General features: G+C 36.2%; 1 protein-coding gene across 1 annotated transcript in view; it reads left to right on the top strand.

Annotated features, from left to right (window-relative positions):
- SPRED1 (sprouty related EVH1 domain containing 1) overlaps positions 1-24,118 on the top strand; it is an 89,301-nt gene extending 65,183 nt beyond the window's left edge. The window contains exons 5-7 of the mRNA XM_084869861.1: positions 5,002-5,157; positions 18,517-18,618; positions 21,087-24,118. Coding sequence (XP_084725987.1) covers positions 5,002-5,157; positions 18,517-18,618; positions 21,087-21,725 — 897 coding nt within the window. The 3' untranslated portion in view covers positions 21,726-24,118. The remainder of the gene's footprint in view (positions 1-5,001; positions 5,158-18,516; positions 18,619-21,086) is intronic.
- Positions 24,119-25,402: the final 1,284 nt, after the last annotated feature.

Raw genomic sequence — 25,402 nt, 5'->3', positions numbered from 1 at the left:
CCCTTGGTAGAAAAAAGGTTCCCCACCTCTGAAATAGAGGAAATAACTAGCCTTAATAAATAAGTAACTTGTAAGTTTTTAAGAAACTTTCTAAGACACTGTATTTGCCAGCAAGTACAAAGAAGCTAGAATAAATACTATGTGTATATGTATGTATGTACATATTATATAGAGAATATGTTCAGAGATCATAATAATCTGACCATTCAGTGTATATGTATTATTGTATTATTATACTATAATCTGTTTTTTCCACTTAAATTACATAACGTTTTTTGTTCTAAATATGTTTTCAAGTTTAATTTTTAATGGTTTTGTTTTATGTAATTTGTTTATATTAGAAGTATCTTAATTACTAGTTCTCCTATTGTACATAAAGAGTTTTTATGTGTTTAAATATTTGAATCTGTTTATTTTATTGATGGTTAATTATTACTTAAAAAATACAGTGAGTTGGAATTAATTAGGTATAAGAAACAAGTAATAAAATGCAAAATAAATACAATGTTCCATTTTGTTCTAGGGAAAATATGGGACTAGAAATGGGGAAATATGTTCTAAATTTCTTCCTATGATGAAAGTAAATTTGGTTAAAGTTCACCTTAAAAATGTGGGCAAAAAGATGTAGACATCATTCATTCATAGGATTGCCAGAAGTTGAGCCAACTCAATGACATAACACACATTAAAAGATTTAGATGTCACTCTCTCATTCATAGGATCGCCAGGAGTTGGAGCCAACTCAGTGGCATATAACACACATACAAAAAAAGCAGGGGAGAGATACTGAGAAGCTAGTAAATATGTGAGGTAAATTTTTCTGGACATCCTATTTGAAAAATGTTAAGAAGAATCAACATCCAGAATTAAAACTAACAAAGACTCTTAACTTTACCTTATTATTTCATGATATGCCAAAATTTTTGCATATCATTCTTATTTTGGAATAAGATATTGGAAGTATAAAGTATTCAAATTCACTTAACTCAGCAATTTTTAATCTTTTTCAATTCATTGCACATATAAGCTAATTACTAAAATTCAGCACACCAAAAATGTAATATTTATTTATTTATTTGTTTGTTTGTTTATTTTTTGCTGATGTGCCAGAAATATAGGTGTAATTTTGGTTATTTACATTGGATGGTTATTATTGTGTTTGCTGTCATCATTTTTTAATTTGATATTCTAAGGGGAAAGAGAGAGAATCAATGATTAGCTCTCTCCTGCATACCCTCTTCTGGAAACCGAGCCCGAAATCTGAGCATGTCCCCTGACTAGGAATTGAACCTGTTTTGTAGGTCAACACTCAACCACTGAGTCACATTGGTGGGGCAAAGTCGGCTTTTTAACTATTTTATTTGGGTAAAGTACATCTTGTTTCATAACACACCTATAGGCCCTGCATAAACATTTTGAAATTATTTTGAGTACAAATTGACTGATTTACGGTAGTAATGTCAGGTTTACTTTATTGGTCATTATTTGCAAAAATAACTAAAATGGTTTTAAAAGAGTAACTCATTATCTAAGTTTTTAAGCCTAGAGGAGGCAATAATTGTTATTTAGATCAGACTTGAGGTAGTAAGAGGAAAAGATCTCAGATTTCATGCTTTGGACAAGTAGAAAGATGATACCTAACTGATATGAAATGAAAAGTCATATCTTTTCTTTCTGCTACTGAGAAGTATTTGACTAACTTACCCTTTTTTAGAATTGGGTAATGTCATTTATGAGTGAAAATAATTAAAAGGTTTGTGATTTATATTGTTTAAAGTTATTATGTTATAGGCTAGGATGATATAAATTGTTCGTATACTAATTTTCAAAGTTGGTACTGTTTTAATAAGGCTCTCTATCTGAAAACTAAGTTAATAGATAGGTTTATTTAGTTGGGCCTTTTTTAAAATTCTTTCATGTTGTATTTAAATATATACTTTTTTTTAAAAGCACTATCAGGATCAATTTTGTCCATTTTGATTTTTTGTTAGGACTTTTGTTTGAATTGGGGATGGTGGTGGTTGGAATTCAAGTAGCATAAATCATAAAATGTGAACCCACATGGTTTGACTTCACAGTCTTTGAATTTTAGCCCTTATATCATGTAACAGTGCTACTAATTATTTAACCATTCACATTCCATTCAACATTTATTTTATTTTCCACAGCCTTTTACATTAATTTTTGTTGGCATTTCTGAATGTGATGTTTAGATTAGATTCGATTCTAGAAATAGATTTGTCATTTAGAGGATTGTATAAAGACATATAATTATCAGGAACTATGTAACTATTGCCTAGTAACTCAGATTTGCAGACAATAAACAATCTCTGAAAATCTAATACCATTTTTAAGTCAAACTAAAGTTTCATTAGGAAGGTACAATAGTTAGGGCGGAGGACTTGTTTTTCTTTTCTACTTTTGCTGGGCATTATATATTGGTACATTTCTCATATTTCTTTCATATTATTTCATCACTGATTACTGTATTTAGGTTGCCTAAACAATATACTATATATGCTATTGATGTTTTCAAACAAAACTCATAGACAAATGCAAAATTTAAAACTCAAGGTTACATTTCTCATATTTCTTTCATATTATTTCATCACTGATTACTGTATTTAGGTTGCCTAAACAATATACTATATATGCTATTGATGTTTTCAAACAAAACTCATAGACAAATGCAAAATTTAAAACTCAAGGTTTATTCTTAAATTAATCAAATGTAAACTAAGAAATCTAATGAAAATAGGAGACAATTATGGTCAGGTCTGAAATGAATTTCTATTGGATGCTACTCCAAAACTTTAATAGTGGTTTTGTTAAGTTCATGGAATTATTGATCATTTTTTCTGTCTTCTGTGCTAAGTTTGCATAATTTGAGTATATAATTTTAAATGCCAAAAATAACTTTGGTAGCATTTTCAGTATATGCAGTATTAAAATATAAAATTTCTTTATTGAAGAACATTTAAAATTTTTTGATCATTCTAAAGTAAACGAATTGTATAATCATTCAAAACATCTATTGTTGGATATGGCTCAGCCACACCTTTTGAAACCTGTGACTTGTGATATATAAAAAGGGAGTTTTTGAGCAATAAATAGACTGTAATATTTACTTTCTCATACTTAATTGGTTATTTATGGGGAAACATAACTTCAAAAAGGCTTGCAGAGCAACACCTAAGTTTTCTCTGCTTCAGGATTACTACAGGAAGAAGAGCAAAGGTGGAGAGAACCAAATTTTGTTTTTATTTTCTTCACAGCTGTCATCTAGCCCTGTGATCTAGTAGAGAGCTACAGCCAATTTGTTTTTTTCGCTTTACCTGGCATCCTTTTGCCTCTACACACACAATTGCTGTAGTAGTCTTGGAAAAAGAAAAAGTTAAACAATCTCTTAGCAACCATAGGAGAATAATTATTATACCAGCCTCTGAGAGTGAAAACATTAAAGTTGGCATGGGTTACTCTATAGATAATACAGATGAGTCCATGCCAACACAATACTAAAAGCATTGAATGTGGATATAAATATATCTTCTCTATATCATTTTAAATGCTGAAGATCATGCAACTGCATGTACAGTCCCTGTGTATATAATGTATTACATTTTCTAGTCTTGTGGAATATTTTTGGCATTTCTCAACACCTAACTTTAGATTATGTCCATGTTCCTGAAGTAGTCTTTTTTAAGGGATTATAATCCAGTAAAAACAAACAAACATTCAAACTTGACTAAACCTGAACACTTTTTACTCATTTGTATACAAATTAAAGTGTTTTGGTTATTACTAATTTTACTTATGAAAATGGTACAGATAATCTTTTTGGAAAATAACACTAAAAGTGTTTTTTCTTAATTGGTTGGAAAAGATTGGTGAATGATAATGCTCAGTGTAAGCAGAGACGTGAGGAAATGGTTCTTCTTTCATATACTACTGAGCAATTCTCTTTGTAATATAATTGGAATATATGCATATCCTTTAGTCGATAATCGTATTTATAAAAATTGATCCTAAAGAAATAATACTACCAGTCCACCAAGATGTATTTATAAGGAGGTGGGCATTGCTATGTATGTATAAAATATTGGAAGCAATCTAATGCCCATATGTAGAGTATTGTCTATGGAATATCCTATATAATGAAAGAGAAACATGTAATTTGACTGTACCTCTGCTATGCTAATCAGCCAATGAAGTGTGAGTATGCAAATTAATGCAACAAAGTTGGAGGGTTAATTGCAAGAGCTGGCAGAGAATAGAGAAGCTTGGAGAACTTAGTCCCCCAAGCCACTAGATGGAGGGAGAGGGAGAGCTGGTGGCTTGGAGGACTTGGCAGAGCAGGAGGCCATGGGACAGAGACAGAGGAAGAAGGGAAAAGCTTTACAGGTGACCATTCTTTTTTTTTTTTTTTTAATTTATTGATTTTTTACAGCGAGGAAGAGAGAGGAATAGAGAGTTAGAAACATCGATGAGAGAGAAGCATCGACCAGCTGCCTCTTGCACACCCCCTACTGGGGATATGCCCGCAACCAAGGTACATGCCCTTGACCGGAATCGAACCCGGGACCTTTCAGTCCCCAAGCCGATGCTCTATCCATTGAGCCAAACCGGTTTCGGCAATACCTTTCTTTTTAACTTGCAAATTTCTTGGTACATACCTTTCTTTTTAACTTGCAAAAGACCACTTTAGTTATAATTAAAAGCTCCTTATAATTAAATGTCTCTCTTACATGGAATGGTTAACTGGTTAACCTAATTCTTCCTTAGTTATGTTCCATAAGTTTGTTCATAAAGTTGATTTTTTAAATTATTATTTTGACATGGCTCCCTAATCTTGTACATTTAAGTTTTGGGAATTGCTATTCAGAGTGTTGGTGGTACATTCTTATTGATTTGCTGAATATTTGTACTTATTAGAAAGTATCTAAGTTTTTATTGTTGTTTTTATATTCTGGCAACTAATGAGTTGGGGATTGTTCCCATTAGGCAACTGCTGAAGAGAGTACTCCTAGTCCTCGAGTGAAAGATCATCTTTTCCAGCAAGAGACCGTTGTTACCAGTGAGCCTTATAGAAGCTCAAGACCATCTCCCTTTGAAGATCTGAATGCCAGAAGAGTCTACTTGCAAAGCCAAGCCAGTCAGGTAAGAAAATAAATGTTTTCCAGTATGTTATTCATTTGTATTGAAATTGGGTGTGTTAGACAAGGGTCAAGGCCATCTGCTCTTCACCAAGCAAAATAAACAGAAACAATAGAAACCTAAGAGAATGTGATTTATAATGAATCAAATCCAGAATTAGATAATAAATACATAGGCAAAAAGTCATCTACACTTAATAATTGAGCCATAAGTTTGACTTTAAACTTGTTCCTGGCTTCTCCAGATTTATTTCCTATCAATCTTTCTCACTCACAGTCTCCTAAATACTGTGATTTTCTATGTTTTATGTATTTTACTACTAAGATTATTTATGCCTCGGGCTTTGCATTTTCTCTTCTCTGTATTTGAAACACTCTCCTCCACATCTGCACAGAGCTACCTTCTGACTTCAGGTCCCCTCTTTTGTGACCCTCCCTGAGCACTCTAATAGCACTCCCTCCAGAGCTGTATTCTTACTATGCTTTATTTTTCTTGCTAACACTTTTCATGTCCTGAATTTGTATATTTGTCTCATATTTGTGCTTTTTTCTTTGTTCACTGATGTTCAGAAACCTAGAAGTTTCTGAAATAGAGTAAGCATCCAGGCAACATTTGTTGAAAGAATAAATACTAACTGCTTCACCTTGGAAACAAATGATGTTTTGACTCCGCTTATTCCTAGACTTATCATTCATTATTGGGAACTAGATTAATTTAGGATCATTTGGTTGCAGGTGATAGATCCATTCAAAATAGATTAAGAAAAGGAGACTATATTAATGACACAGAATGGCATTTCTCAGAATTTATTTTTAAGAGTAAATGCAGCTAGGTGGTTTTTTTGTTTGTTTGTTTTTTGTGTTTTTTTTTTTTTTGAGATTTGAAAGGTATTAGGTAGCTTCTTTCTTTTCATACTCCCTCTCTTCTCTCTACTTTACCTACAAATACTCATAATCATTTATCTCCGATTCTCATTACACATCTGTTTCATTCTTTTTCTCTATAGGCTGGGTTCTTTTTGCCTCATCAGTTTGTAATCAATCATGACTATCAAAATATCAGGCTTATTGATCTATATTTTAGCCTCGTGTTACAGAACACTAGCAGAGACAAACACTAGACACCAAGAATTGCAGTGGCTATTATGAATGGTGCCACCCAGGAGAACAAGAAGCAAATGCTCAAAAGCCTGAACTTCCCAGTCCAGGGCTTGGAGCAGGATTTTGTGGGCATAGGGGGAATAGGTATGTGAACGTGCTGGCGAGTTATAATTGGAGGTCCTTGGAGCGTGGTTATTTGTGGTAAGGGACGTCAACACAGGATCTTCCTAGACAGTGGACCCTCTGCTTCTGAAAGGGTTCCAGTGTTCAAGTTACTACTACCCTGTTTCCCCGAAAATAAGACACTGTCTTATATTAATTTTTTCTCCCAAAGTTGCGCTAGGTCTTATTTTCAGGGGCTATCTTATTTTTCCATGTGCTAGGTCTTATTTTCGGAGGATGTCTTATTTTCGGGGAAACCCGGGTATGTCCTGGCCCTGTGGTTAGGAAAGGGGTGCGAGACTTGGCTCTGGGTGCAGCTGGAGGTCGCAGTTCTCCCATCTGCACAGGCTTTGGCTGAAGACTCGTGGTTTGGGTCTGCTGACTCTGAAAAGCAGCTTAGTATTTCATTTAACAGGATAGAACCATTTTGAGCTGGTTCTAAAGTTATATCCCTGTAGTCAGTGCCATATTCTTACAAGAAGAAAGCTGATTGACTCGGCTTAGGATAGGATATTATAGCATATACAGCTGTCCGTACCAGGGTTACAGGGTGGACAGATTAGGCAGAGAGGAGATAGTGATGTGCACTTGACCCAACATTGCCACTTTTAGACAGCGCTGTTCCAGTTGATCTTATAAACTTGTGGCTTGCCTTTGTGTCCAAGGCCAGACCCTGGTTTAGTCATAGTTGTGGCTGTTTGGGAGGAGAGAGTGACTTGGCTAATCTTTACGCCCTTTGAGTAAGAAGATGCATCTTGCTGCTTTGTGTAAATTGGAGTTGTGAATTTTACATTTCCTGCATAGACTTGTTATTCTGCCATTTTTCTTTAAACTCTTTTTAGACTCAAAATAGGCATTAGGGAAAAGTTACGCCCTGGATGGAAATTTCTGAGTAATGCCGTGGGCTTTAGTCAGAGGCAGACCTAACTTTAATTCCTGGCTTTTTAACTTACTTAGAATTACAAAGCTACTAATGCTCTCTGTCTTCCTGTTTCCCCGAATGTAAATAGCAATAATAATACTACTCATTCCCAAAGCGTTATTTTAGGGTTTTAAAAGGATATTCATATTCACACATATATTGATATGTATGTGATAAATGTTAGAGCACCTGTGTATGAGGCATCTGGTCTAAGCCCTAGGAATAGCTGTGAATGAGATAGAGATGAGCCCTAGCCTCACAAAGGATATAAATGCTAGTGAGAGAGATGGACAGTAAAAAATTTAATAATCAGTAATATTTCCCAGTAATTGTAAAGAAAATAGTAGTAGGCCTGAAAGGCCTATTGGCTATAATTTAGTGAATTAAGGTGGTAGTAATACATGCATGAATAGAAAAGTTCATAGAACACTTAACTTATTCTACCTCTATAATTGTCTTAGGAAATTGAGAAGACTGTTAAAAATAATAATGAAATTTTATAGTCCTTTGGTGCTTCACTAAGTGTTTTTGAGTCTAATATTTTATTTGATCACAGCCAATATCTTTAGTTTTTATCAGTGAAAAAATTGATGCATAGAATCATTAAGTACCTGAACAAAGTCACTAGGTTAAGTAATTACTGAATTGTTGGAATTCTTATTTAGAAATGGTAAGTTTTCTTCCCTTCCTCTATATCCTTCCTTTCCTCCTTCTCCTTTTTCTTCTAGCTCAGATTAAAATGTTTTCCTATGGTAAATAGGCACTTTCATATTTCACTAAATCTAATAGTTATAGTTATTTAATCTTTATTATAGCTGGTACTTGCTATGTGCTGGATACTTTTTTTTTTTTTAAATCTTTATTGTTCAGATTATTACAGTTCCTTTTTTTCCCCCCATAGCTTCCCTCCACCTGGTTCCCATACCCTACCTTTAACACCCTCCCCACTGTCCTCATCCGTAGGTGTATGATTTTTATCCAGTCTTTTCCCTCACCTCTCTCAACCCTTTCCCCCCAAGGACTGTCAGTTCACTCCCTTTCTGTGCCCCTGATTCTGTGATATTCACCAGTTTATTCTGTTCATCAGATTTTTTTATTCACTTGATTTTTAGATTCACTTGTTGAAAGATATGTAGTTGTTCATAATTTTTATCTTTACCTTTTTCTTCTTCCTCTTAAAATATACCTTTCAGCAGCTGCTCAGGTGGATGTGATGTGTGCGCTCGCTCGCGCTCTCTCTCTCTCTCTCTCTCTCTCTCTCTCTCTCTCTCTCTCTCTCTCTCACACACACACACACACACACACACACACACACTCCTTGTTTAGGGAACCCTAGTGTTTTCTTTCTACTGGGCGATAAGTCTGCCTGACTTTTGAAGGAGGCTGATTTTGTTACACTAGATACTATTTCTTAACTTCTAAGGGGAGACACTACATATTCCACTAAACACACATCTTTGAGAGAAAGTCTGAAACAAAGGCAGACAGTGCCTCTGCTCCTAGGTCTGCAGAAGGGAGACCAAGCCATGGAGAATTGTCACTTAAGATTAGTATAGGGTTTTTTTTCTTGTAGTGTTTGTTTTGACTCACGTACTATGTTTTCATGGGCTATTTAAATGTCTTTGATGGATAGGTACAATCTTTCAAAATGCTAATGCTCTCATTCAGGTTTTAGTTAAGACTAATAGTCCTAGAAACCATTATGGCTCTTTTTTCAGTTTTGCTTTCAAGTTTCTGGAGCATATTTTACTATAGAGAAGGAAGACCTCATGCATCAATGAGTTTATTATCAAAGATTTATGATATTTAATGCAAACAAAACAATATATGTAATGAACACCTGAGAAACCACCAAACAACTTATAGAAAGGAACCCCCATTTCTATCCACATGTCTTCATCCTACCTAGAGGTTATCATTGCCTTGGATTTTGGTTGCTTAGACTTCCTATGCTTTTTTGATAGTTGTACTACTTATTTTTCTTCTGCCAGTGGATATTTCAGATGTTTCCATAATTGTGTTGTTATTAGGCATACTGCTAGTACAAACTTTCTTGTACCCAGGTGATCATGCACAAGAGGTTTTTCTTAGGGAATATAGGAATGGGCTTTTGAGGTTGATGTGCTACAAAAGATTCTGGGGTAAATTAGTCTCTAGGATTCATGTGTTATATGAGTACAAGCCATATATATTGAGCATTTGAAAGATTATGGAAATAGCCGTGATTGTTCCTTTACAAACTAATTTTAGCTACATGTTCTTATATAATAGCCTTGTTACTGAGTAATACAATTTTCTGTGTCACTTCTCCTTTTTCAGTTTTACTTGTGGCCAGTATCTCCTAGTTTGTAGTTAGTTTTCATTTTCTATATGGGTTTGGTGAACAGTCTAAATTTTAATGCAATTGAATTTTTTCTTTTCCTGGTGGTGTTTACATAAATGCCTCCCTATCCTTGTTTTAAAGATTTTCTCCCTATTTTATACTAACAATTTTAGTTTTTGTCTCTAACCCATCTTAAACTGATTTCTGTGATAGGAATCAAATTTTATTTTTACCATGTGTATAATTAATTGCTTCTACACAGTTTATTGGAATCAGGGGGTGCCGTATCTGTCATATATCAAATTTTCCATATTTGTTTCTTGGTTTCTCTAATCCGATCCGTTGGTCTGTTTTTCCTAACATCAGTGCAATATTGTCTTCTTTACTATAGAATTACTTTAGCTCTGTGAGGTCTTAATATCTGAATAATTAAAGTACCCCTACCTACATTCTTGTTCCTCTTAAATTAAAAAAAAAAAAAAAGTTTTGGTTGTTTACTCTTGCAAAACTTTTAGTCAGCTTATCAAATTTGATGAAAAACCCATTTATAGTTTGTATTTTAATTGCACTGAATCTGTTTTAGGGAAAATTTAACTTTCATAATTATTAATATGATATATCCCTTTGTTTAACTACTCAGTATCTCTCATTAAAGTTGTGAATTTTCTTCATGAAAAGATAGAGTTTTTATAAGATTCTTTGCACTATTTTGTGCCATTGCCATTGTAAATATAATCCTTTTAAAATTTCATTTGTGACCAACTTAGAAGAAGCATCTACCATTTTTCAGCTAAGAAATTCTTCTGAAAGCCTGTAGCAGTAGCATCACATTAAAAAGCAGGGGTGAGTTGGGGTGTATCTTACAGCATCTGTGCTTAATAAGTGTAAAAAGTCAGCATTGTCCCTTTATGTTTTCATGTAAAGATTTTGTGAGAGGATTAACATTATCAACTACTCTGTTAACTCGGGTAGTTTCAAAGTGCATGTGTTTTGGTGCTCTTTGTGACTTTTTTTCTGCAAGTGAAATTAGAGTAATAAGTCAAAAAGTGGACATTTTTACTATAAAAATAAACCTCAAGAATATATATTTAATACATGTTATTTTGGTTTATAAGAAATACATATATCAGGGGGAAAAACAAAAATGTTTCTCTCTACTTCCTTTTCTGTAATGCTCTTCCATCTTTTTTTAAAAAAAATTGAACAAATGCTTCCTTTATTTGTTGTTTACTTTCAGTTTCTTTTTCTTCATGAATCTTTTTCAGACCGTTTAATCATAGTGATTCCTTCCTCCATTAATTCCTGAATTCTTACATATTTCTCCTTGAGTTGTATTTATATGCTTTATCATCAACTCATGAGGATAAGAGCCATGTTTCTACTTAATTATGCCTTCCATAGAGACGAATACTATGTATTTATTAGGAAGTCAAATTTATAGGTATACACACACTTTGAATAATTACAAAGGCATTGATTATTAAAATACATTTCATTTTCAAAATTGAGCTATCAGCTGTTAAAAGTGTGTGTACCTTTTTGGGGGACATCCTGTATACCTGAATATTGAAACTAAAAGGAAAATGGAGTGGGAAGTGTGTGCTCATAATTTTTCATCCCGGGTAGAGGTAACTGGGCATGGAAGAATGTATAATAAAGTCAGGTTAGAAAAAATAAACTCCAGAATCCACTTCATCCCACATCAATTTTTTAGTTCTATAGCACAATTAAAACTGAAATGCTTTTTTTTCTCTTTATGTATTATGTGATTAAAGTGCTAATGAATGTAAAATTTTAAAGCTATAGAAAACAAGGTTGGGAATGAGGTAACCTCTTCAGTCTTTAATTTTATTAAATTTTCTTCTCTGTTTAAGACCCTACAAAGTAGGAGGTTCGAGTTGGATATATCCATTTAAAATTCCTTTTTTAATTGAAGTATACAGACTTTTAAATTCAGCAATTCTATTTTAGGAATTTATGATACATATGTACTTGGACATGTGTATTAAAAGTAAATATGCAAGAACATTTGTTACAATGCTGCTTATAACATCCAAAGATTGGAAAAAACCTATGTGTATATTAATTAGATTAAATAAATTAAAAGTTATTCAGTGAAACACTAAAAGAATAAGGTTAGGCCGAAACCGGTTTGGCTCAGTGGATAGAGCGTCGGCCTGCAGACTGAGAGGTCCCGGGTTCGATTCCGGTCAAGGGCATGTACCTTGGTTGTGGGCACATCCCCAGTAAGGGGTGTGCAAGAGGCAGCTAATCGATGATTCTCTCTCATCGATGTTTCTCTCTTTCCCTCTTTCTTCCTCTCTGTAAAAAAATCAATAAAATATATATTAAAAAATAAATAAATAAAAGAATAAGGTTAGAAAAAAGACAAAACAAAAAAATTAAAAATAAAATTAAAAAAAAGAATAAGTTTAGAGATATATGTATAATTAGAGAAAAGTTGGTCTGGCTTCTGTGGCTCAATTGATTGTCTTCTCATGCACCAAAAGGTTGCAGTTTTGATTCCCCAGTAGGGGGCATGCAGGAGGTAGCAGATTAATGTTTTGCTCTCATATAAATGTCTCTCTCCTTTTTCCCCTCCTTCTCTCTCTCTAAAATTCAATAAAAATATTTTTTAGAAAACATAGAAAAGTGTCCATGTGTATCATTAAGTACAGAAAAGCAAGGCACAGTGCAAAAGGTCCTATTAAAAAAACTTAAAGATCCATATATATGCATGCATGCATTTGTGTGTGTAAATTAATACATAGCAAAAAAAAAAAAAAAAAAAAAAGATGAAGTTACCACCAGGACATAAACATGGGAATACTTCGCATCTACTTTTTAAAATTTGTTCATCAGAATTTTGTGGCTTTTCTCATATAGATCTTGTACATATTTTGTTAAATATCAAATTCTTCTTGTTCATTGTTGGTATATAAGAAAGTGGTTGGCTGTTGTGTATTAACTTTGTATCCTCAGCTTTATTATAGTTTGCTTACTGGTTGTAATGTTTTTGTCTGGTTTTAGTATTAATGTTGACCTTATAGAACTAGGTAAGAAGTATTTCTTGTTTGGATCTTCTGTAGAAGATAGTAGAAATTTGGTATAACTTATTCTTTAAATGTTTGGTAGATCTCTACAGTAAATCCTTCTGGGGCTGATGTTATTTTCTTTTTTTCTTTCATTGAGTTGATTGGGATGACATTGGTCAACATGAACATATAGGTTTTAGGTGTGGATTTCTTTGTTACAATATATTGTACCATGTGCCTACCACCCCTAGTCAAATCTTCTCCTGTCACCTTATATTAGGACCTGCTTCTCCTCTCAAAAACCCTCCCTCCCCCTTATCTCTGGCAACCACCACACTGCTGTTTGTGTTCATGAGTTTCAGTTTTTTATTTCACTTAGCATAAGATCCATCCAACCATGTTGTAAATGGCACTATTTCATCCTTTTTTAATGCTGAGTAATATTCCACTGTGTGTATGTACCACATCCTGTTTATCCAGTCCTCTATTGCAGGACACTTTGGTTGTTTCCATGTCTTGGCCAGCATGAATAATGCTGCAGTGAACATAGGGGTGCATATATCTTTGTGAATACATGATTTTGAGTTTTTCGGTTATATACGTAGGAGTGGGATTGCTGGGTCATATGGTAGTTCTATTCTTAATATTTTGAGGAATTGCCAGACTGCTTTCCATAGTGGTTGTACCAGTTTACATTCCACCATCAGTGAATGAGGGTTCCTTTTTTCCACAACCTCTTCAACACTTATGGCTTGTCTTATGGATAATGGCCACTCTAACAAGCATAAGGTGGTAGATATCTCATTGTAGTTTTCATTTGCATTTCCCTAATTGCCTGTGAGGTTAAACATCTTTTCTTATATCTATTGGCTGTTTGTATGTCTTGGGAGAGGTGTATTTTCATTGGTGCTTTCTACTTTGAAAAATTATTGATTCAACTTCTTAACATGTTAAAGTGCCCAGTCACTCACCGGTGACGAATACTATACTTTCCATCTGGAAGACAAAACAGGCTGGGCGCTTAACATGATCTAGTCCTATTCAGATTGTCTATTGAGTTTTGGCATATTTTGCCTTTCAAGGAATCATCCATTTCACCTTGGCTAGCAATTTTGTGGGCCTATAGTTGTTCATAATGTTCTTTTATTAACCTTGTAATTTCCATGGGATCTGTACTGATATTTCCTCTTTTATTGCCGATATTAATAATTTGTGTCCTCTCTTTCTTACCTAGCCTGACTAGAGGCTTGTCAATTTTGTTCATCTTTTCAAAGAATTAGTTTTTTATTTCATTAATACTTTGATTGATTTCTATTCTAATTCTTATTCTTTTCTTGTTTTGGACTTATTTTTTTCTGCTTTGCTAAGGTTAGAACTTACATTTTTTGTATAGATGTTTCCTTTTTTCTAACTACATATATTCAATGCTATCAGTTTCTCTCTAAGCACATGTTTTACTGTATTCCATAAAGTTTGATCATTTGTTTTTATTTCCACTTGGTTCAAAATACCTTTTAAGTTTCCCCAGATTTCTTTTTGACCCATTATGTGTTACTTTGAAGTATGTTATTTAAGCAACACGTATATTGGGATTTTTAAATTACCTTTCTCTTATTCAGTTCCAGTTTAATTCCTTTGTGGTCTGAGAGCAGACATTGTATAAACCCCCACCCCCAGCTTTTTTTTTTTTTTTTTTTTTGCTAAGATCTGTTTTGTTCTGTTTTTTACCCAGAATGTGGTCTGTCTGGGTAATGCTCCGTGAGAGATTGAGAAGAATGGGTATACTGCTGCTGGATGAGTAGTGTGCAGATGTCAATTATATCCACTTGGTTGACTGAGTTAATGTGTTCAATTTGTCCTTAGTGATTTTCTGCCTGTTGGGTCTGTCCCTGCGTCTTCATCTACAACAATGGGCACATCTATTTCTCTCTGCAGTTCCAACAGTTTTTGCCTTGTATAATTTGACACACTTTTGTTAAAGACATACTTGCTAATTCTTGGAGAATTGACCCTTTTATCATTATATCATTGCTCATATGTTGTTCTTATAGACAACATATAGTTGGGTCTTATTTTTTTTTTTTATTCACTCTGCAGTCTCTGTCTTTTAATTAGAATATTTAGGTCATTAATGTTCAAAGTGATTACTGATGCAGTTGACTTAATCTCTATCATATTTGTTAGTTTTCTGTTTGTTACCCTTGTTCTTTATTCCTATTGTTATATTTCAATTTTTCCCAAAGTCTTTTGTGGATTTATTGAACACTAGAGGCCCGGTGCATGAAATTTGTGCACGGGGTCTGGTCCCTAGGCCTGGCCAGCTATTGAAGCTCCAGCATCTGGTGTGCAAGGGCAGGTCCCAGCTGACCTCTGGGCCTTGGGCAACACTTGGCACCCCAGGCCCCCATGCACCCCAGGCCCCATGCACCCGCCTCCGCCTGAGTCACAGTGCCTGAGTCCCACACAGAGATGTGGTGAATGAGGCTGGATGCCAAGGGCTGGGGCACAGTGTGGGGCTCTGGGCTGCCCAGCGGTGCCACACAGAAGTTGGGCAATCAGCACGCGCTCTCCTGGCCAGCCTTGCAGACCAGCTCCTGCAAAACCCAAGGGAGGCAGACCGGCCCCTGCAGTCCCGGCTCATCCTTAAGAACCTGTGCGGGTGGGGGGTGGGCTCGCAGGCATCAGGCACCTGAGCGTGGGGGCTTCCCTGGCACGCCAGCCCTAGCAGGGGGAGTGAGAGTGAGCTCGGTAGACACCCTGCATTCTCACTGCACCTCTGTCCCTGTCACCCCTGCCCCCAGGTAGCCAGCGAGAGTTCACAACGCATCACAGATTCCCACCATGTTCCACACTGCCCCCTGGTGGTCAGCATACAAAGCAAGCAGTTGAACTCCCGGTCTCTGTCGAAATATCGCCCAAGGGGCAATTTGCATATTAGGCTTTTATTATATAGAATTTTATATTATTTCATTCTCTTTTTCGCATATCAGTTATTCTTTTTTTTTTAAACTGTTTTTAGTGGTTGCTTGACAGTTTACAATATACATTTACAATTAATTCATGTCTGTTTTCAATAATACTAAACCATCTTAACAGGTAGTGCCAAGTATCTTGTGTAGTAAAATAATCCCAATTCCTCTCTCCCATCCCTTGTATCATCGATGTCATTCATTTTAACATATATAAGCATACAAGTATATTCATACTAGAGGCCCAGTGCACAAAATTTGTGCACAGTGGGGTCACTAGGCCTGGCCGGTGATCAGGGCCAATCAGGTTCCCTGCCTCCTTCCCTCATCGCCACCATGTGGTTCTCTGCCTCCCCTGCTCACTGCCCCTGTGCCACCACCACAGGGTCCCCCACCTCCCCCGCTACCCCCTTATCTTTACCTCACCCTGACCGGCCATGCGCCACCACTGCGCAGTTTCCCACTTGCGCCTCTCACCACCTGCATCTGCTGCTGCCCACCCCCAGTTCCCCATTTAAACCTGGGGGCTGGCCCCGATCAGGGCCTGCCACCCGGGGGGGGGGACACGGAGAGTGACCCAGGAGGTTGCTGCTTGCCCTCATTCCCCTTTTGGAAAGGGGCTGCATTTGCCGCACCCACCCCCGGTTCCCTGACCCAGCCAGGGTGAGGACCTGGGAGGTTGGCAGGCAGGCCCCATCAGCAAATGGGGCCTGCTGGCTGGGGGCGGCTCCTGCATTGAGCATCTGCCCCCTGGTGGTCAGTGCATGTCATAGCGACTGGTCATTCCATCGCAATGGTCACTTAGGGCTTTGTAATATATATATATATATATACACACACATTATCAAGTACATTGTTGCTGGTTTGGTTTTTTTTTTTGTTTGGTTTTTTTTTTTACACTTTTGTTAGATCTTTTGTTAGATCAATTAAAATAAGAAACAAAAGGTTTTATTTTATGTTTACTTATTTTTTCCTTGATACTCTTTCATTCTTATGTAGATTCAAGTTTCTGATCTACATTATTTTCCTTCTCTTTAAATTTAGAACTTCTGTTAACATTTCTTGTATTGCAGGTCTATTGACAGCAAACTTCCTCGATTTTTGTTTGCCTGGGAAAATCTTTATATCTATCTGTTTTACTTTTGAAAGATAATTTCACAACATACAGAATTGTATGTTGGTGGGATTTTTCTCTCAGTACTTTGTTTTACTCCACTCTTCTTGTCCTTGCATGGTTTCCAAGTCAGATGTAATTCTCATCTTTGCTCCTTTCTTTAAAAAAAAAAAAAAAAAAAAAAAAAGATAAGTGTTGTTTTTTTTTTCTCTCTGTTTTGTGTTTGTGTGTGTGCGTGTTTTGTTTTTGTTTGTTTTGATGTTGTTTTTCTCAGGATTTTCCCTTTATCTTTGACTTTCTTTTTTTTTATAGTTTTAAAATATTATGCTTAGTTTTACTTTTTTGGGCATTTATTCTCCTTGGTCTTCTCTGAGCTTCCTAGATCTGTGGTTGACATTAAATTGGGTAAATTCTCAGACATTATTTCAAATATTCCTTCTGTTCCTTTCTTCTCCTGATATTCCTATTTCATGTATGTTATGCTTCTTTCAGTTGTCCCATGGTTCTCCAGTATTCTGTTCATTTCTTTCTGTCTTTGTTCTCTGCTTTTGTTTTGGAGGTATGTATTGATATATTCTTAAGTTCAGAGATTCTTTCCTCTCTATTAAGCTCATCAAAGCCATTCGTCATTTCTCTTGTTTTGTTTTTTTTAATCTCTAGCTTTTTGTTGTTCTTTCTTAGGATTTCCATCTCAGTTTTCATTGCTCATTTGTTCTTGCATGCTGTTTATGTTATCAATTAGAACCCTTAGCATGTTAGTGATAGTTGTTTTAAATTCCTGGTCTGCCATTTCCAACGTCCCTGTCATGTCTGGTTCTGACGCCTGTTCTATCTCTTCAAATTTTGGGTTGTTGTTGTTGTTTTGTTTTTGTTGCCTTTTCATATGTTTTGTTGTTTTTGTTTTGTTTGTTCTTTTTTTTGGGGGGGGGCGGTTATAGCTCCACATAATGTACTGGGTAAAAGGAATGCTAGTAAATAGGCCTTCGGTAATATAGGGGTAAAGTGTGTAGGGAGAGGTAGTATTCTTATAGCCCTATGGTTGGTCGGTCTTTTAGTCTGAGTCATGCATCTGGACTGTGCACTTCACTAGTATTTCTCAGTTTTTCCTTCTCTGCTTAGGGTGGATGGGATGGTCAGATAGGTTCTGATGACACCTGGCAGGTCAGGCCCAGGTTAATTAGTTTCTTCTGGGGCAGACTCTGTTAAAAACAGAGTGCGCCCTAATTTCAAAATGGTTCTTTCCCCCCTCTTCCTGCTGAAAGCGTTTGGGACTCTTCTGATATTTACTGTGGGGACCTAGTGGCCTCCTGCAAGTGAATCTTAACATTATCTACAGTGAGTTTCCAGCAATTCATCAATTGCAGTTTAGCTTTTCCTACCCCAGCACTGGTTTCCATGGCATTGATCACTCATGAGTCTGCTCTGTTATTCTGTCTCTCCAGGCTTGGAAGCAGTGGTTTGCCTGTGTCCTTCTCTGTCTTACACACCCAAGAAGTGTTGATTTTTTTTTTCCTGTTCATATTTTCCTTCTTAGGACAGAGTGACAACTTTAAAGTGCTTACATGTAGAACCAGAAATCAGAATTCTGTATTACTTTTTAATTTAAATTTTTAATGCATAAGGAAAGACCTAATTTTATATAATATATAGGATGACTCAACATTTTGAAAAGCTTAACTACTAATAAGTTATGAAATCCTGGAATTGTCATTTAAGTAGAAATTGTTTGTATTTTAGATAACGTTCACTCATCCAAGCCTAGACATTCAGGGCAGAAGCATAGAATATGCACAGCGACAAATATCCAAGGAATGTGGAGGCCTAAAGTCCCAAAATAAGGTAAGTTACCTTAGTTTATCTTCTGGTATGGACTATAACTAATGAACAAATAAGTGAAGTTTTCTAGTCCTTCTTATTCTCTATATAGTTGAATTGTACTAGGAAAAGTAATTTAGTATATAAGTTTGCTACATAAATGCTTGTAAACCCTAATACATAAATTCTTTCCAAATTTCTAGTGTGAGTCTAGGGGATATCAACAGTGTATTTATCACCAGATAGAACCAATAAGAATTATACATAGTTGATTTAATGGACTTCACTTTAGCCCTGACCTGGAATTTTTTTAGTCCCGGTACCAAATATCTGGGGAATAGAAGTTTGCCCCAACCTGGGTCAGGTGTTTACTTGTAGACTAGTCAATGTGTCCAGGGACTGGGGCCAGGAGATACAAATTCGACTTCCAGAAGCCCACCTGAATGGTTAAATAAAGGATCGTTTTGATTTAGACCTTGTATGATTTATCTCTAGAAGATTTACTTTGCTCCTTGGCCTCAAGGAGACAGTCTATCCAGAAGGAGGGGTGAGGGAGGTTGTGTGTATATGTATATATACATGTATGTGTATACACATGTATGTGTATATGGTATGGTGCATTTTAAGTTATTTTCAGAGACCAACAGACTAGATGGCTGGAACAACGAGAATTTATTTTCTTCTAAATCTGGAAACTGAAGTCCAAGGTCAAAGTGTTAGTAATTTGGTTTCTTCAGGGACCTCTCTCCTTGGCTTGCAAGTGACCACCTTCTTGGTGTGTCCTCACTGGTCTTTGCTCTTTCATGCATATCCCAGTGTCTCTCTGTGTGTCCAATTTCCTCTTCAAAGTACACCAGTCAAATTGGATGGATTAAGGTTCACTCTAAGGGCCTTACTTGAACTTAATGACCTCTTTAAAGTCCCTGTGTCTAAATATAGTGACTTTTTGAGATGGTGGAAGTTGTTGCCTCAACTCATGAGTTTGGAGAGGACATGGTTCAGCCCGTAACATTTTCCCCCTCCGGCATCTGGTCCCCTAAATTCCTGCCTCTCTCAACGTGCAAAAATTCACGCCATCACAGCAGACCCCAAGTCTCATCTAAATTTCATCTAAATCAAGAGTGGGCTCAGACAAAATACGATTCATCCTGAGACAAATACCTTTCTCTCTGGGACCTGAGGACTTACCTGCTTCAAACTAGAATGGTGGGAAAGGCACAGAACCGATATTTCCATTCCAAAAGGGAGAAACTGGAAAGAAGAAAGGTGTCATGGGATTCCTAAACAAGTCCAAAACTTAGCAGAGCAAATGTCATTAGATTTTTAAGTCTCGGAAATAATCCTCTTCGGCTTGATTTTTTTTTTCTTCCTTCATGGGGGGGGGGTGGCCCCACAACCTTGACCCTTGGGCTTCCTGGCCCCCTGAAACTGAGGAAGTGGCCCCGTCCTATTGAACTGGGGAGACAGCTCCGACATTTCCCGTTCTTCCCTTAAGAGATAATGCATGTTCCCAGCCAGATAGCTCTGTTTGCCAGTCCTGGAAATGCTATTACTTTGACGACCTTGATTCATTTCCTCTCAACTCTGTCCCCTTAGATCCAACCTGGCAGCATTTCAGCTGAGATGGTTGATAGGATCTCTGAGTCATACCATAGCCTCTTTATCCTATGATTGCCTAGCCACACCTTTGGTATTTTTTTTTCTTTTTTTTTATCCACACCCGAGGATATGTTTATTGGTTTTGAAAGAGAGAGAGACAGATCCATTGCTCCCTGAGGGGGTCAAACCCACACCTTTTGGTGTATGGGACAATGCTCCAACCAACCTAGCCAGCCCGGCCAGGGCCATCACACCTTTGGTGCTTTCTTCAGAGCATGCTTATACTCCTGCCTTCCACAAAACACTAGAATACAATTCTTCCCCTCGCCCCCCCCCCCCCCTTTTTTTTTTTTACCACTTCCTTTCACTATCTGGTATTATATTTAAAGTTCGAGGCTATCTAGGCTTTTTATAACGTGCACCTCAAAACTTTTTGAGTCTCTGTCTATTACCCAGTTTCAAAGCCATTGCCACACTTTTAGGTATTTGTTAAAGCAACCCACTTCTCAGTACCAATAGATGAGTCAGGATTCTCCAGAGAAACAGAACCAACAAGACATGTATAGAGGTTTCTTTTAAGGAACTGGCACATGTGATAGTGGAGGTACATCTCCAAAGCCTGCTGTCGGGCTTGAGAAGGGTAAACTGTTGGACTTGAGAAGCAGGGGAGAGTTGCAATCAGTCTGTTCCATAAAGGCCTTCAGTTTATTGGATGAGGTTCACCTATATCATGGAGGCTGATCTTCACTCGTCAGAGTCCACCAAGAGACATCTGTACTTCAATATTCAGAGTAATGTTTGACCAAATATCTGGGCACCATGCTCAGCAAAGTTGACACATAAAATTCACATTTACAGTCCTTATTGCAGTTTTCATCTCTTCCCTTTTTTAGGTCCCTCGACATGTCAGCTTTCAAGATGAGGATGAGATTGTCAGAATAAATCCTCGAGATATCTTAATCCGTCGCTATGCAGACTACAGGCATCCTGACATGTGGAAAAATGACTTGGAGAGAGATGATACTGACTCCAGTATTCAGTTCTCTAAACCAGACAGTAAAAAATCAGACTATCTGTACTCTTGTGGGGATGAGACTAAGTTAAGTTCATTCAAAGACTCCGTGGTATTTAAGACACAGCCTTCCTCGTTAAAGTTTAAGAAGTCAAAACGAAGAAAAGAAGATGGTGAGCGTTCTCGCTGCGTATACTGCCAGGAAAGGTTCAACCACGAAGAAAACGGCAGGGGGAAGTGTCAGGATGCTCCAGACCCTATCAGAAGATGCATCTATCAAGTTAGTTGCATGCTCTGTGCCGAGAGCATGCTGTATCATTGTATGTCAGACTCAGAGGGAGACTTTTCCGACCCCTGTTCGTGTGACACTAGCGATGACAAGTTCTGCCTGCGATGGTTAGCCCTGGTGGCTCTTTCTTTCATTGTCCCGTGTATGTGCTGCTACGTCCCCCTGAGATCGTGCCATCGCTGTGGGGAGGCGTGCGGGTGTTGTGGTGGGAAACATAAGGCTGCTGGATGAGAGGATCTAGGGCCGACAGGAGTTTAAAACCTTTGTTTCCAGGCATTAGCTAACTTGGATTTGCGGAAGCTTTCGGCAAGCAATATGAAACCTTGCCTGGTGTCACAGGGGCCACACGTGGAGGAAGCAGCACTCGTCAGTTCTTGGCATTTCACCGATGCCAGCCATGCCTAACTTTTCCCTTGAGTGCATGGCATGTTTTGTTACAGGTTGTAAAGCGTATTTGCGAAAGGAAACCATTTCTGGTTATTGGCTATAAAGAGCGATCATAAAATATGATCCGACTAAAAGGGATTAATTTTTGGCATTTTTGTATATTTATGCATTAGGTGATGGGACTTTTAAAGGTTTGAATTCATTAGGACATGAACTAAAAGTGCACTTGGGAACAGCTGATTTCAATCTAAGAAAGGTTAACACTTGGAAATTATAAGAAGTTAAACAAGTGCACCTGAATCATTTATTGTTTTTTTGAAAGCAGTTTTATGTATAAATAACAAATGTTTATATTTAACTAAATATAAGGTACGAATTATGACATTAAACTTTTCTTCCCCTTCCTAGTTCTGAAGTAGATATACATATATCTACTGTCACATTCCATTATATTTTGCATACTTTACTCATCTAATTAATATAACATTTTTATTCCATGTGAATGATTTGATATTTCCATCTTTGTTTCCCTTTGGCTATGGTTTATATTGAGTTCTATCTGTACATTCTGGTAATCTAAAATTCTTTAAAATATTCTAATAGCCTTGAGTGACCAACTTTTTTTTAAAGCACAGATGTAATCGTCTAATGTTCTGATGGGAGCGTAACACTTATTTTTATATAAAAAGCGATTGTGTAAACATAGAAAAAAAAAGAGGTTTCGGGGTTGTTGTTTTGTTTTTTGTGGTATTCAACCAGCAAGTTGTTTTCTTTCAGAGTTTCCTCCTTCAAAAAATTATATTGCATTTACAAATATGTTACAAGGCCAAGAAGTGTAACTGGATGGTTAGTGTAAAAGTTTCCTCCTGCAATCTCGTTTATCATTCTGCTAACCCAGAGTTTGTTCAGCTGTGTTACTAATTTTTTTAGCTTAATCCTCAGTGCTCATTATTCACATAATACCAATAGCTTTTTTCAGTTGCATTTTATTCTATTTAAACCAGCCAAAAGCATAATTATTTTATGTTAAAGTATGTGCTAAACTATCCCAGGAAAGTATTTAATCCAACAGTGTGAATGAAATACCTTGTACATAAAAATTTATTTCTTTTGCAGAGCATTGTATCACTGGATGTTTTACTTACGAAGTAGTTGGATAAGTTTTCCAACAATTATTTAAAGTACTTTGGGAACAAATTGTCTTTTTTTTTTTTTTTTTTTTTTTTTTTTTAACTGTTACATTTAAACTCTAATCAAGTAAGGGTTCTCTAAGAACATTCCCTTAGAGGGATCAAGTTGAGAAGCGTGCCTTTCCTTTTAATGGCTTGAAGTTTCAGAAGTGATAAACATTAAAATCACACTACCATTTGAAGCTCATTTTCTATGCACGTTTTTAAATGTCATTTATGGATCATTCTTTTTACGTTCACACTTAAGCTTGTGTTAGCTGTCTTCTTTTGCCCCAGATCAAACTGAACAATGTATATAACACTATCTGTCTGTAAAATACTTTTTTTAAGAAAGCATTTATATTTATATGACAGCTTGAACTGACAACATTGTGTATATAGATCATCTTGAAGTATTATTTCACATTGAAAAGAAGAAAAATATATTGATAACTATAGATGTTATGAAGAAGAGGTTATTTCTAGTTTTGTACTAAAAATCAATTGGATGAACTAAATCCAAACGTGACACTGTAACAGCAGTTTTAAGTCTTATTTTTACTGTTTATATATTTGGACACTGCTGCACCAGATGATCTTCATCCCTGAAGTTTTCAGCTAAACTCGGTTACCTAGAATAGACTGTTAACTTTCAAAATTACTTCTTATTGGTGGGATGAAAATAATTGATTTTCCTTATGAATAAATTTTCATATTTGTAAGTGTGGAGTTTATAATTCAGGTTTGAGCAAGGTGTGAATAACTGAAGAAAATAACTTGCTGGCTATATAGGAAAATCTGTGGAAATGGACTGTGTATATATTTCTGGGAAGAACAAATATAATCATTTCTTCTGTTAAGCACTAATCAATATAGTGCAACTCCTGGTTCTGTACTGTATTTTATATGCGACATATATGCTTTAATATTTTAATGTTTGTGCATTAATATTTTCAAATTGTTTTAACCACTTTGCTGCTAAGATTTTGCCGTCCCATCCCCATTTTTTTCCTTTACAATTTTAAACAAGTTTCTTCATTAAAAACGATGGTGATAAAATGGTTTTTATTTCACCTTGGGTCTTTACAGTTAACACATCCAGTTTCTAAATTGGTCTAGAAAACTAGTAACAAGTTATCTGAGTCCCTATGTGGAAAGTTCTCTTGAGTAAATTAGAAGTCTTATGTGAAAAATAAAGGGTGGTTTAAATTTCTTACACTAAAATGTGTATAGGTGTGTTCAGGGACATTTTCTCTCGTTCTGCATACAGATTTGGCACTGCACTGCCAGCTGGCTTTTCCTCTAAAACCTTTCTCTGTTTTTAATCTCATAGTATAAGCAAATGGCTAAACAAAACTGCTTACATAATAGTCAATATGGAAAATGAAATCATCTAGATGGCATGACAAGAAAGACTTTGGTCAGATGGTGTGTTGTGTTCAGACCTGATAATTCAGAAATGATTTTTCTCCTGCATTGAAGGTGGGGGGTTAGTGAGGGAATCTCTTGGTTTCTAAAGAAATTTGAGGTGTGGAGCTTCAGCACCACCTACTGGATAATTTGTAGGCCAGAACCGTGAGGTAGCAATTGGGGTCTGACAGGTCTCACTCATCACTATTACCTGCACAGCCTATTTAAGTGGTGGTCACCGCCAAGCGGAGGAGGCAGGAGTAAGATATATCTCAAACTATTAAAAGGAATATTTTACCTAATGTGTCTTGTTGGTTGCTGAAGGATTTTGAGCACTTTTTCCTCATATATCCTGAATTTAAATATTTACTGACATTTGGAACTGGCAATCAATCTTAATTAATGGATGTGCCGAAGCATATATAGAACCAATTCTTTTAACTTTCTAAAGCCATTACCAAATGGTATTCTTATTTTTCCTCCCATTGCTAGTGAGGGAGAATTTTTAAAAAGAATAAACATCACCTAACTACATCAAGACAACTTCAGAGGGAGTGTGTGTTTATGTCTCTGGGATGCTGGGGCAGGGGAAAACTTGAGATTACCTATTTTCATTGGTTATTCAGCAGTGCCTAATATGAGCCTTTGAAGTCATTCAAATGCACTTTTAATTCTTGTTATAGTGCCATCTGATAACTTAGGTAAGTCCTGCTTTTTCTTTTATTTTTCTTCCCCAACTCCAACCCCATTTAATCGAACACCATAAAGATGTTTCCTAATGTCCATACAAGTCTCCCAAATACAGGAAAGTACTTTCCTCTGAATTTAAAGAATCTTAAGGATGTTTCTTATATTGAAATTTGTTTTCAGTCTTGTGATTACACTTTAGACTATGTATTTAAGAGTGGGTTTTTATTTCTAGCCCAAAGATACATTAAGCAA

The sequence above is a fragment of the Pipistrellus hanaki genome, assembly GCF_964339955.1.
Source record: "Pipistrellus hanaki genome assembly, chromosome: 1".
Classification (NCBI taxonomy): domain Eukaryota; kingdom Metazoa; phylum Chordata; class Mammalia; order Chiroptera; family Vespertilionidae; genus Pipistrellus; species Pipistrellus hanaki.
This window is presented reverse-complemented; position numbering and strand designations above follow the sequence as displayed.